This window comes from Mustelus asterias, unplaced genomic scaffold (genome assembly GCF_964213995.1).
Source record: "Mustelus asterias unplaced genomic scaffold, sMusAst1.hap1.1 HAP1_SCAFFOLD_1460, whole genome shotgun sequence".
Classification (NCBI taxonomy): domain Eukaryota; kingdom Metazoa; phylum Chordata; class Chondrichthyes; order Carcharhiniformes; family Triakidae; genus Mustelus; species Mustelus asterias.
Window position 1 is genome coordinate 27,909 of NW_027591405.1, and position 14,154 is coordinate 42,062.

General features: G+C 43.0%; 1 protein-coding gene across 1 annotated transcript in view; it reads left to right on the forward strand.

Moving 5' to 3' along the window:
• The first annotated feature begins 1,598 nt into the window (after positions 1-1,598).
• Positions 1,599-14,154, forward strand: part of pou2f3 (POU class 2 homeobox 3) — a 59,697-nt gene continuing 47,141 nt past the window's right edge. Inside the window, exon 1 of the mRNA XM_078206365.1 lies at positions 1,599-2,058. Coding sequence (XP_078062491.1) covers positions 1,920-2,058 — 139 coding nt within the window. The 5' untranslated portion in view covers positions 1,599-1,919. The remainder of the gene's footprint in view (positions 2,059-14,154) is intronic.

Below are 14,154 nucleotides of genomic sequence, written 5' to 3' on the forward strand. Positions count from 1 at the left end.
CTGCCTTCCTATTTTTGCTCATTTATCCACATTATACTGCATATGCTCACTAACTCAGCCTGTCCAAATCACACTGAAGCATCTCTGCATCCTCCTCACAGCTCATCTTCCCACCCAACTTTGTATTATCTACAAATTTGGTTTAGTTCCCTTGTCCAAATCATTAATATATAATGTGAACAGCTGGGGTCCTAGCACAGATCCCTGTGGTACCCCACTCGGCACTGCCTGCCTGCAGCAGTAGTGGACTCGCCAACATTAAGGGCATTTAAATGGTCATTGGATAAACATATGGATGATATTGGAATAGTGTAGGTTAGATGTGCTTTAAATTGGTTTCACAGGTCGGCGCAACATCGAGGGCCGAAGGGCCTGTACTGCGCTGTAATGTTCTATGTTCTAATCAGAAAAAGACCCATTTATTCCAATTCTTTGCTTCCTGTCTGCTAACTAGCTTTCTATCCATTTTAAAGCACATGGGATTGCAGGTAGTGCCTTAACTTTACATAGTAATCTGCTATGTGAGACCTTGACAAAAGCCTTCTGAATCCACTGATTCTCCCTGGTCAACTCTACTAGTTACAGCTTCAAAGAATTACAGTAGATTTGTCAAGCATGATTTCCCCGTGTAAATCTATGCTGACTTTGTCGGATTATACCACTATCTTCCAAATGTCCAGTTATGAAATCCTTGATAATGGAGTCTAGCAACTTCCCCAGTACTGATGAAGTTGTAGTTCAAATAAAAGGTGCAACAAATGAAAGTATAGTGTACCAATTATTACTAATGGCACAGAGAGGTATTTTTGTTTATAATTTTTAAAACAAAAGTGTTTGTTAACTGTGTTTGATATCTGATTTTAATTCTGTGAAGTAGCTCTGTAACAGCTCCTGTTCTCGTGTTTCAGGCAGTGCGTGGCGCCGTTGTGTATTTTCTTTCCTCACTTATTCTTTGAGGCTCGAAGAACCGGCAGCTACGTGATGGATCGAATGGCCTCCATCAGTGTCATTCTTTGATTTGCACACTGGGAAATTGGGTGAAGGGCGTTTGGTTGCGTGGTTCTGAGTGTAGCCATGTGGCTGGAGTCAGGGTGCTGCCAGGCTTGGCTTGGGGTGGGGTGGCTACTGGAGCCTATGGAAAGTAATTACTTCCAATGGCCCTCACTGGCGGAGGGTTCAAGTCCGACCTCAAGCGGAAAGTTAGTCTACATTTGGGCTTCAGCCGAATCCCGAGAGGAAAATCTTTAAATTTAAAAAATCGGATGTGATGTTCGAGTCTTGAATGCATGAATCAATGATTGTTGGTCCTTAACTACCTTTAATCAGAAGTTTACAGCAGGTTTTAGGCTGAATAACCGAACCAGATGAAGCGATGATTGGAGTATACCCGCCCCAAATACAGGGCAGCACCTTCATTAGCCATCTGAATTCTTAGTTATAAAGTTAAAAGGTAATTCTGTTTATTCAGAGCTGGTAGTTGTTGAGTTAAACAAATGAAGGAGGATGAATTGGCTCCGGCTACACAAGCCCTGATGATGATATGCAAATAACTCTTTGACACTCACCCAAACTCACACCGAGTAAAACTGTCAAAAGCAACTACGACCCACCTGCAGCGACTCCGAGAATCCAAATTTGCCTAAATTATACCGAACTCTTAACTGCCTCTCACCTGCTGTTTCAGCGGTAAAGTAGGTTATTTTTTAAAGAGGACCAGAAATGAGGGACTTCAGTAAGGTGGCGAGTCTAAAGAAGCTGCTAGATCTTCCTTGGTGAGTGAGAATTCAGTCCGAGTTCTACAGCAAGGTAATTATTGCTGAACATTTCATTCATTGGACAGGGTCTGCTAGCTGAACAAGTTTCTGTTTGAAGGTAAGTGTAGGAGAGTGAATGATTCATTCAGTCTATCATGTTATTCTATGATGGCTTCATTTCACTGGCTGGCTGTTTGTGTTTTATTAAAATCAGCTGTTTCCTTTTGCCACTGGAAGATGAGTGTCGGCACAGATAAATCATCCGATATTGGAACCAATGTCTCGCAGCAACACGAGCGAGCAGGTACACGCGTTTAGAACTTCAGTTTCGAATCTCGCTTATTGTGAACCCATTTCCAGTAGATTCACACAGATTGTATTTTACAGCGTGTCCTAAATTGAGGCAAGTTTGCCGTTAACCTGGTATCTGCAACTATTTCCATTACACAATCGAACGCAACTCCTTAATCATCCGAAAGGGGTTAGGGACATTTTATTACCCTTAAAATGTGATGCACTCTGTAGCCTGCCATTGTTTAAGCCGTGACTTTTTGTTGTGGACTAGGTTGTATCTGTACCAAGTTACAGACACAGTTATCTTTTAAAGTTCCCGGGAGTGTCGTGGCGCTGAGAACGCTGCCTGGATTCCTCCTGCTGCAGTCGGACTGTCGCTCCCAGATTCCATTGCTGGGAGTTTCTGGTGACCGGGGTTAGCAGTTTGTTGTCACTGGTTCAGTGGGCAATCTCTCTGGATGTAGTGTACTAAATTGAATCTCACTCCAGGAAACCATTCTCTGCCTTCCCCTCTCCCCCACTGGAATCTACTCTTCTGCTCACTTAAATTTGAGTTTAATTTCTCTTCTGTCCCAGTCTCCAAGACCAATTCACTCCGTAAATACAGCCATTTCTGTGGATCATTCTTGTTTGCTGTGTAGATGCTTTGTAACATACAGCATGTTACTGTCTGATGAGTCAACAAGAGGATGTTAGCCTCCTGAGCAGGAACAGCTCGCTTGCTGCCTCACTCATACTATTGTCCTCGGCACACTTCCTGTTTTCTTTCATCCAATCTGTGTGTGAAATTGGGTGTCGGTTGTCTTGTCACGCAATTTACCATCTTCACCCAAACCCATAACCACTACCCCCCACCACCCCGTTCTCTCTATCCTCTCCTGCTGGAGCCATGGATCCGCTCTGAATCCGAATCTGACTCCATTTGCCGGGACGTTGTGGTCAGAAGCAGTGAGAACGACTGGCTCTCCATAAACACCGGCTTTATTTCTCACCGTGTATTCTCCGGTACAAAGTGAGGTTTAATTTCTGTAGTTCCGGGACTCCCATGGAGCTCTTAAACTGCTGGGAACTCCTGATTTATGTAGTTGGGATTATTTAGCGAGTGATGCTCCGAATTCTGTTGGATTAGAGGGAGAAGGAGCAGACCATTCGGCCCCTCGAGCCTGCTCGCCAGTCCCTAAGATCATGGATCTAGCTCAGTCTTGTATAATTAGTCATAACGCTGCTTCCACTGTCTTTAAGGAAGAATTCCAGAGACACTCAACAATGAGAAATATTTCTCCTCGTCTGTCTAAAATGAGTCTTTAAACAGTGACCCCCATGTTCTAGATTTTCCCACAAGAGAAAACATCCTCTCCACATCCACCCTGTCGACACCCCTCACGATTTTGTATGTTTCAATCAAGTCTTCTAAACTCCAATGGATACAAACCTAACTTGTTCACTCTTTCCTCATAAAACAACCCGCCTATTCCTGGTATCAATCCAGTAAACCTTGTCTCAACTGCTTCCAAAGTATTTACATCTTTTCTGAAATAAGGAAACTAATACTGTACACTGTCAGATGTGGTCTTACCATTGCCCTGTGCAACTAAAGCATAATGTGTCCCCCACTACCCACTATTGTACTCCATTCCTCTCTCAAACACTAACAATCTATTAGCTTTCCTAATTGCTTGCTGTATCAATATACCAGCCTTTAGTGATTCATGCACTAGGACACCCAGATCCCGCAGCACTTCAGAGCTCTGCAATCTTGCACCATTTAGATAATCTTTTTATTCTTCCTGCCAAAATGGACAATTTCAAGTTTGCCCACATTATACTCCAATTGCCAGACTTTTGCCCACTCAATCTATCTATGTAATTACATGCAAATGTAATGTTGTCATTTATCTCAAGAGGCTTGGAATACAAAAGCAGGGATGTACTTCTGAGGCTTTATAAAGCACTGGTTAGGCCCCATTTGGAGTACTGTGAGCAATTTTGGGCCCCACACCTCAGGAAGGACATACTAGCACTGGAGCGGGTCCAGCGGAGATTTACACGGATGATCCCAGGAATGGTAGGCCTGACATACGATGAACGTCTGAGGATCGTGGGATTGTATTCGTTGGAGTTTAGGAGGTTGAGGGGAGATCTGATAGAAACTTACAAGATAATGAACGGCTTAGATAGGATGGACGTAGGGAAGTTGTTTCCATTAACAGGGGAGACTAGGACGCGGGGGCACAGCCTTAGAATAAAAGGGAGTCACTTTAGAACAGAGATGAGGAGAAATTTCTTCAGCCAGAGAGTGGTGGGTCTGTGGAATTCATTGCCACAGAGGGCTGTGGAGGCCGAGACGTTGAGCGTCTTCAAGACAGAAATTGATAAATTCTTGATTTCTCGAGGAATTAAGGGCTATGGGGAGAGAGCGGGTAAATGGAGTTGAAATCAACCATGATTGAATGGTGGAGTGGACTCGATGGGCCGAATGGCCTTACTTCCGCTCCTATGTCTTATGGTCTTATGTCCCTTTGTAACCTCCTTACGTCCACTTCACAATTTACTTTCCTGCCTATCTTTGCATTGTCAGCAAATTTAGCAGCCATCCCTTCAGTCCCTTCATCCAAATCATTTCTATAAATTGTAAACAGTTGCAGTCCCAGCACTGATCACATCCTGACAATTAGGAAAAGTCCCATTGATGCCAAATCTGTCTCCTGTTAGTTAGTCAATCTTCAACCCATGTCAATGTTACCCCTTACACCATCAGCTTTTATTTTATGCAGGCGATTGGAAATAATTCAGGTGCATATGGTAGCAACAGCTCTCTCGAAGGCTGACAGGTCATGCAGTGCATCACAGTCAGTCTAATTTGACTTTAGCTGGTGTTAAATCACAGCCTCCAGCTGGTTAATTTGGAGCAGGACATCACTGCCCTCTGCAAGCTAAGAGTTAGTTAGTGCCCATTGGGACTGACTGTCTATGGCGGTTTGCACCCCTGTTGAGTAGTTTCAAACTTGTTACTACATTAAACAACTTGTATTTGTATGGTGTCGGTTTTTTATCCCATCAGAACCCTTCACTGGCCAAAAAGGCCTCCATCAGCTGATGGCGTTCTCCAGCTACAGCCTGAATAAGGTCTTGTATAAGGTTGGCCTTGCTGACCAAATAAATTGCTTGCTGCACCTTAGTGGTTTGAAAAAAAAAAGGGGGCATGGACAAGTTGTGCCAAAGGGCCTGTTTCCGTGCTGTAAACCTCTTGCTCTATGACTTGCATGTTAGCTTTCAGTGACTTTGGACATGAACGCTTTTCCATTGTGATGTTAAGAAGGGCTGTAGTCTGAATCTCCTCTGGCCAGCCTGTGGATACAGGATTGTTCGTAGATGTCAATAAAATGAACACGATTGATACTGAAAGACAGCTGAACACTAGTTGATGGAATCTAAATTACCTGCAAAGCAAGAGATCTTGGAGTGGCAAAGACAACAGCTGGTGCAATAATAAACTATTCAGAGACTCCAATTAATGCAGAATTGTTAACTGTATGGAGAATCAGCTTGAGAATGTGGAACAAGAGTAGGCCATTCGGCCCCTCCAGCCTGCTCTGCCATTTAACCAGATCATGGCTGATCTTCCTGTACCATCCCAAATCTCTTTAATGTCATTGATATCTAGAAATCTATCAATCTCTGCTTTAAACATAATGACTGAGACTCCACAGCCGTATGGGGTTGAGAATTCCAAAGATACATCACCCTCTGACTGAAGAAATTAGTCATCTCAGCCCTAAATTACTCCATCTACCCTGTCAGTCATAGAAGTTTACAGCATGGAAACAGGCCCTTCGGCCCAACTTGTCCATGCCGCCCTTTTTTTAAAACCTTTTTAAGCTAGTCCCAGTTGCCCGTATTTGGCCCATATCCCTCTATACCCATCTTACCCATGTAACTGTCTAAATGCTTTTTAAAAGACAAAATTGTACCCGCCTCTACTACCAATACCTCTGGCAGCTTGTTCCAGACACTCACCACCTTGTGTGTGGAAAAGATTGCCCCTCTGGACACTTTTGTATTTCTCCCCTCACCTTAAACCTATGCCCTCTAGTTTTAGACTCCCCTATCTTTGGGAAAAGATATTGACTATCTAGTTGATCTATGCCCCTCATTATTTTATAGATCTCTATAAGATCGTCCCTCAGCCTTCTACGCTCCAGAGAAAAAAGTCCCAGTCTATCCAGCCTCTCCTTATAACTCAAACCATCAAGTCCCGGTAGCATCCTAGTAAATCTCTTCTGCACTCTTCTTAGTTTAATAATATCCCTTCTATAATAGGGTGGCTAGAACTGTACACAGTATTCCAAGTGTGGCCTTACCAATGTCTTGTACAACTTCAAGACGTCCCAACTCCTGGATTCAATGTTCTGACCGATGAATCCAAGCATGCCAAATGCCTTTTTCACCACTCTGTCCACCTGTGACTCCACTTTCAAGGAGCTATGAACATGTACCCCTAGATCTCTTTGTTCTGTAACTCTCCCCAACACCCTACCATTAACTGAGTCCTACCCTGGTTCAATCTACCAAAATGCATCACCTCGGCATTTGTCTAAATTAAACTCCATCTGCTATTCGTCAGCCCACTGGCCCAATTGATCAAGATCCCATTGCAATCCGAGATAACCTTCACTGTCCACTATGCCATCAATCTTGGTGTCATCTGCAAACTTACTAACCATGCCTCCTATATTCTCATCCAAATCATTAATATAAATGACAAATAACAGATTCTGTAAGAATATTGTATACTTCAATGAGATTGCCTCTTATTCTTCCAAACTCCAGTGAATTAAGGCCCCAGACTCCTCAATCTTTCCTTTATAGGGCAATCTCTCCATCCCCAGGATTTGCACTCCCTCCGTGGCCAGTATATCCTTCCTTGGGTGAAGAGACGAAAACTGCACACAATACTCCCAATGCAGTCACGCGGAGGCTCTATACAACTGGAGTGAGACTTCCTTATTCCTATACTCCAATTCCCTTGCAATTAAAAACGAACATATCTTTTGCCTTCCTAATTGCTTGCTGCAGCTGCATGTTAGTTTTCAGTGACTTTTGATCAAGGACACCCAGGTGTCTTTGGATATAAACACTTCCCAATCTCTCACCGTTTATTTTAAAAAAAAAAATCTGCCTTTGTTTTTCCTACCAACGTGGATAACTTCACCTTTTTCCACATCTTCCATCTGCCATGTTCTTGCCCACTTACTTAGTCTGTCCAAATATCATTGAAGTATTCCTCCTCACAACTCTCATTCCCAGCCAAGATTTTGTGTTATCACAAAATAGCAACTCCAACTCGTTAAATGCTGTGTGGCTCAGTTGGGATGTTTACAGGTCTAACTATTTGTATCTTCAAAGGAATTCAGTTCAAGTAGAAACCAGAATCACACCAGCACCGGAAACTTAAGCCTGTTATCATTACAGTATAGAAAATTTATATAGGTGCTAGGACTGACAAAGTAACTGCGCAGCTTTTAATCTACGCGAGTAGACCAACTAGGTGATAATTCTGCTGCTGCCAATCATCCATTACATCTTATTTTGGGCCATTAGATTTGTGCTCCTTAGCAGGTGGGTGCCTTCAATGTGGAGATGAGACTATTTGGTCGTTCCTATCAAATTATTCACAATGTTATTGAAAGCAGCTGCACAATATCTTTAACAGGCTGGTTAACCCTTGCTTCCCTTAAAGCCTCCACCTCCCATCAATGACAAAGACTGATTCATCCATTGAGGGACACAGTAGATGACCAGGTGATGTATCCCCTTGTTGAAACTGTCTGGACCATTCCTGTAGGCTGTTGATGAGATAGGTGATAGTTGGGGCTGTTTGGGGAGTCTGGAATGTTGAAAGATGAAGTTATATTCCAATTATCCTTTGGCCCCTTGAGTTTGTTCCACCATTTGATAAGACCTTGGCTAATCTGATGGTGGCCTCTACTTTCCTATCTGCCCTCGAAACCATTTGACTCCTTTACTCAGCTTTGATCCAGCCTCCACTGTAATAATAATAAATCAAGTCACTGCTGTCTGGGGAAGAGAATTCCATAGACCTCTTGAGAAAAAAAATAATCTCCAATTGTTTGAAATAGGCGACCTCTTATTTTTAAACTGCGTTCTCTAGTTCTAGTCTCCCACACAAGGGGGAACATTCTTTCACCATCCACTTGTCAAGCCCCCTTAGGAGCTCTGTGTTTCCTTCCACAGTCCAAATATGTGCAGGTTAGGTGGATTGGCTATGCTAAATTGCCCCTTACTGTCCAAAGATGTGTAGGTTAAGGGGATTAGTGGGGATACATGGGGTTATGGGAATAGGGTGGGGTAATGGGCCTGGGTAAAATGCTCTTAGTCTGTGCAGACTTGATGGTCTGAGTGGCCTCCTCCTGCACTGTGGGGATTCTATGAAATCTGTCATCCATGCCTGCATGCGACTTTAAGCTGCCTTCTGAAATGGCCTAGCAAACCACTCTGATCAAGGGTAATTGGGATGTGTAATAATGCTGGCCTTGCCAGTGTTGTCCACATCCTATGACACGATAGTGGTATTCAACATCACGAAAATCTGGACAGAGGAGATCAGAAATTGTTCTCAATCATGAGAGGATTGAAAATGATGAGACACAAATTTAAAGCAATTTGCGAAAGTGACATGAGGGTAACCGTTACCACAGAGGGAGTTAGGGCCTGGCATGCACTGTCTGAGCATTGTTGGAAAAAGAATGTTCAGGGTTGTGGGGAATGGCAGCAGGCAAATTGCTCATTCTGAGAGCCAATGCAGACATGAAGGGCTGAATGGCCCCCATGTACAGTAGCAATTCTGAGAATCGGTTTCCTAATCACTTGCTGTACCCGCATGGTAAATTTTTATGATTTGTGTACCAGGACACGTGTCTCTCTGTACCTCCAAGTTCTGCAATCTCTCTATTTAAATAATATGCTGTTTTTCTATTCTTTTTGCCAAAGTCAACAACAACTCACATTTTCCCACATTATACTGTGTTTGCCAATTTTTTTCCCCATTCACTTAACCTATCCATATTCCTTTGCAGATTCCTATGTCCTTTTCACAACTTACTTTTCTACCTGTGAAGAAGAGTCGCACTGCACTCAGCATTCACTGTTTCTCTCTCCAATGGACGCTGCCAGAGTTGCTGAGTTTATCTCGCATTTACTCTTTTAATTTCAGATTTCCAGTGTCCATAGTATTTTGCTTTTACTTTCCATACATTTGGTCTCCTCATCTCAGTTCTGTCAGTCTATTTGGACAATTCTCTCTCTCAATATTAGCACCAGTCCCAGATAGGGGTGAAGGCTGGGATTGCAGGAGTCTTTGGGGAGTTGGAGAGTGGGGAGTTTGGACTTATCTTTTGGAAAGGGCCAATCACCAGATCCTGAACACATTGTTTTTACTGAACTGTTTCTCATTTGCATTTTTATTCAGTTGTGTCAAACCAGAACTGACTTTTTCTCCCTTTCTTAATCACTTGCTTTGACATCGCTTCTCTCTAGGCCATGAATACTCCAGTCAGCGACTGCTCAAATTAGTTTTTAATCTCTGGTTTTGAACAGCAGTCCATTAAAATAAAAACAGTTCCATGTCAGCAAGTGTTTCCTTGTCCTCACTCCTATTGGGGTATGTGCGCTCATATAGTGAGACCAGACTTTCTACCATTATCCTTCCTAAAACCAAATGTTTAAGAGTAATTTGCCTCTGATCAGCTAATTTATCAGACTGAAGATCAAAGGGCAATCTCTGAACTGGGTGACTCAGTCTCATACATCAGCACACATACACACTCCAAAGCAGTGGAGAGGTTGCCATAGAGATGAGCTCGGGCTAATTTGCATTTTTCTAACTAATTTTCATAGTGGAGCCTTGTGAGAAGGAAGGATTTACATACTGGAGGAGGGCAGCCTGGTCGTGTGGGAGCAAAGGGGAGCTCATTTGAAATTCAAATTGGACACATGCATCAGGACTGCAGTTTGTGGAGAATTAAATAACATGGAAGCAATGGCTTTTATTATGTTTCCATTCTCCACAGCAAATCCCAGCTCCCACACCGCAAAAGCATTGGTTGTTCCCATGGCAATCAGCTATTTGGCTGTGGAAGGGAATTGCTGTTGTTAATTCCTTGGTTTACACAGTAGAGCCACTATGTTCTGTTGGTACAGTTGGGAAACAGCCCGAGTATGGACTCTGTCCCACTAAGCTAATATGTGGGGAAAAAAACTTACCTAGCCTTATCAATGTGGAGAGGGGGGGAGGGAGAGAGGGGAGAGAGGATAAGAGGGGATAGATAGGTAGGATGCTGGACGGTGGTGGGGGGAGAAGGAGAATGGGTGGAGGTGAATGGCCTGCTCCACCATTCAATGAGATCATGGCTCATCTGATTATTACCTCCAATGAGTTCTCCCCCTTAGAATCATAGAAGAAGGCCATTTGGCCCATTGAGCCTCCACCAACAACAATCCCACCAAGGCCCTTTTCCCATAACCCCAGGTATTTACCCTATTAATCCCCCTGAACCTAAGAGGAAATTTAGAATAGCCAATCAGCCTAACCTGCACAGCTTTTGATTATGGGAGGAAACCCACAGACGCAAGGAGAATGTGCAAATTCCACAGTCATCCAAGGGCGGAATTGAACCCAGGTCCCTGGAGCTATGAGTTAGCAGTGCTAACCACTGTGCCACCATACCCTTTTTACCAAGAATCTATAATTGCCATAAAAAATAGTCAAAGTCTGCTCCACTGCCTTTTGAGGGAGTTCCAAAGACTCTATACCCTCTAGAGAAATTCTGGGTGGGTGGGGTGATAAAGAGAAAGTCACCAGATTTGGCAAAAGTGTAACTGTCGATTGAAGGCTGGACAGTTGAATAGCTAGCATCTGACTCATGGGAATGACTTCATGAAAGGCAACTAGAGAAAGGGGGACCTATCAGGAGGAGGCAATTTGGCTCATCATAGCAATTTAGCTAGTCCCACTCCCCCGCCTTTTCCCTATAGCCCTGCAAATTATCCTCCAATAATCCAATTTCCCTTTCTAAAGCCATGGTTGAATCTTCGCCTCCTCCATTCAGGCAGCCAATTCCAGATCCTAATCTTTCTTGTAAATCTTTTGCACCTTCTCCAATCTCTTCAGAAAGCATAGTGCCCAGAATTGGGTACATTACTCTAGCTGAGGCCAAACCAGTGTTTTAAGGTTCTTCATAATTTCCTTACTTTTGTACATTTATAAAGAGACAAGATCCATATGCTTCATTAAATGTTTTTTCAACCTGAAGTACAACTTCAATGGTTTCATACACCCCTGGGTTCCTTTCCTGCTGCATCAATTTTGGAACAGTATCCTTTGGAAAGAATGCAGAGAGGTATTATGTACTGTCAAAATGAATCACTTCACACTTGCACTGTATTAATTTTAATTAGTCACTTGACTGCCTTTCTCAACCTTCAAATCTAACACTATCCTCCTCCTAGTTTGGCCGCATTTGGAATACTGCGCCCAGTTCTGGTCTCCACACTACAGTAAGGACGTGGAGGCTTTAGAGAGAGTGCAGAGGAAGTTTACCAGGATATAAAATTATGAAAGGCATAGATAGGGTGAACGGTGGGAAGCTTTTTCCCAGATCGGTGGTGACGTTCACGAGAGGTCATAGGTTCAAGGTGAGGTGGGGGGGGGGGGGGGAGGTTTAACACAGATATCAGAAGGACGTATTTTACGCAGAGGGTGGTGGGGGCCTGGAATGCGCTGCCGGGCAAGGTGGTGGAGGTGGGCAAGGTGGTGGAGGTGGACACACTGGGAACGTTTAAGACTTATCTAGATAGCCACATGAACGGAGTGGGAATGGAGGGATACAAAAGAATGGTCTAGTTTGGACCAGGAAGTGGCGCGGGCTTGGAGGGCCGAAGGGCCTTTTCCTGTGCTGTATTGTTCTTTGTTCTTTGTTCTTTGTTCTAGTTCACAATACTTTCAAGTTTTGTGTCTTTTGCTAATTTTGAAATGGTGCCCTGCACGTTCAAGTCTAGGTCATTAATACTGATCAAGAAAAACAACTATCTTAATGCTGATCCTTGGGGAACTCCACAATGCATCTTTCGTCCTGTCCAATGAACAACAGTTTGCTGTCGCTCAAGCTAACTCTGTATCCAAAGGTTCTACTATCTTTTTTATTCCATGGGCTTTATCTTTGCTGACAAGGCATAATATCAAATATATTTTGGAAATCCATATACACAGCATCAACCTTATTACTCTTAAAAAAAAAAAACTCCTGTTAGTTGAAGACAATTTGTCCTTAAATATGTGCTGGCTTCCCTTAATTAATCCACCTGTGTCTGAGTGACTATTAATGAAGATTATTGTCTCCTAAAGGATTTCCTTGAAGTTAAACTGACCGGACTGTAGTTGCTGGGTTTCTTCTTATACCCTTTTATTTATCAAGAGTGTAGCATTTCCAATTCTCCCATTCCTCTGCTACCGCTCCTGTATCTAAGGAGGATTGGAAGATTATGCTCATTACTTCTGCAATTTCCACCCTTGCTTCTCTCCGTATCCTGGCTTGTATCTGATCTAGTGCTGATGACTTATCAACTTAAGTACAGCCAGCGTTGGCTTTCTATATTCAACCTGGATCTCACTTGTATTATCAATCTGGTATCTATCATATTTTTGCTTTATCTTGCTCTCTACCTCTTTTGGATCCAAGGAATTCTGTATTTGTTTTTCCTATCTCTTCCCCCTTTTTGGGAATATAGACTGTAACCAAATTATCAAGTCTTTAAAGGCGGTTCATTTTTCCATTACAGTTCTTCTGATTTACCTGGGCCAGATTTGTTCTTTTCAAAGGAAACTGGCCCTCCACCCAGTTAAATTATTTTGATTCTGGATTGCTTCTTGATCTTTTCCATAGCTAGTTTAAAATTTATGCTACGATCACTATCACTAAATGTTTCCTTCTGGTATTTGATCCACTTGATTCCACCTCACTTCCCTGAGAACCAGATCTAGGAATGATTCTTTCCTCCTGGGCTGGAAACACACTGATCTAGAAAATTCTCCTAAATACACATTAGAAACAATCTTCTTTCTTTCTGCCCTTTATGCTATTACTATCCCAGTCTATACTTAGATCATTAAAAGTCTGTTATACAAACTCTTTGCGCCTCTCTGTAATTATTTTGCAAATTTGTTTCTTTATAGCTTTCCCACTAGTTGGTAGCCTATGGAATATACCTGACATTAGCTTCAGGTCTCCCAACTCTAGAAATATCTGAGTTAATCTTTCCAATGGCACCTTTTTTATTAGCTCCAACCTACTAGTTTGTCCTTGACCCCTCTAGGACACTCTCTCTCTCTCTCTCTCTCTCTCTCCAGCACTATAATGTTCTAAGTCAATACTGTCACTCCTCCTTTCCTGCCAGAACACCTTGCATCCGGGAATATTTAATAATACTGTCCTTTATTTGAGGCAGGGCTCCATTATTACATTATATTTCCATTGGGATATCTGCACTCTGTACAGTCATGTACATGCACTAACCTAATTTAGACTCTGCACCAGTCTGCCAAAGAACAAAGAAAATTACAGCATAGGAACAGGCCCTTCGGCCCTCCAAGCCTGCACCGACCATGCTGCCCGACTTAACTAAAACCCCCTATCCTTCCATGGACCATATCCCTCTATTCCCATCCTATTCATGTACTTGTCAAGACGCCCCATAAAAGTCACTACCGCTTCCACTACCTCCCCCGGCAACGAGTTCCAGGCACCCACTACTGTGTTTTTAAAAAAAAAAAAATCTGCCTCGTACATCTCCTTTAAACCTTGCCCCTCGCACCTTAAACCTGTGCCCCCTAGTAATTGACTCTTCCACCCTGGGAAAAAGCTTCTGACTATCCACTCTGTCCATGCCTCTCATCAGGTCTTCTATCAGGTCTCCCCTCAACCTCTGTCACTCCAGTGAGAACAAACCAAGTTTCTCCAACCTCTCCTCATAGCTAATGCCCTCCATACCAGGCAACATCCTGGTAAATCTTTTCTGTACCCTCTCCAAA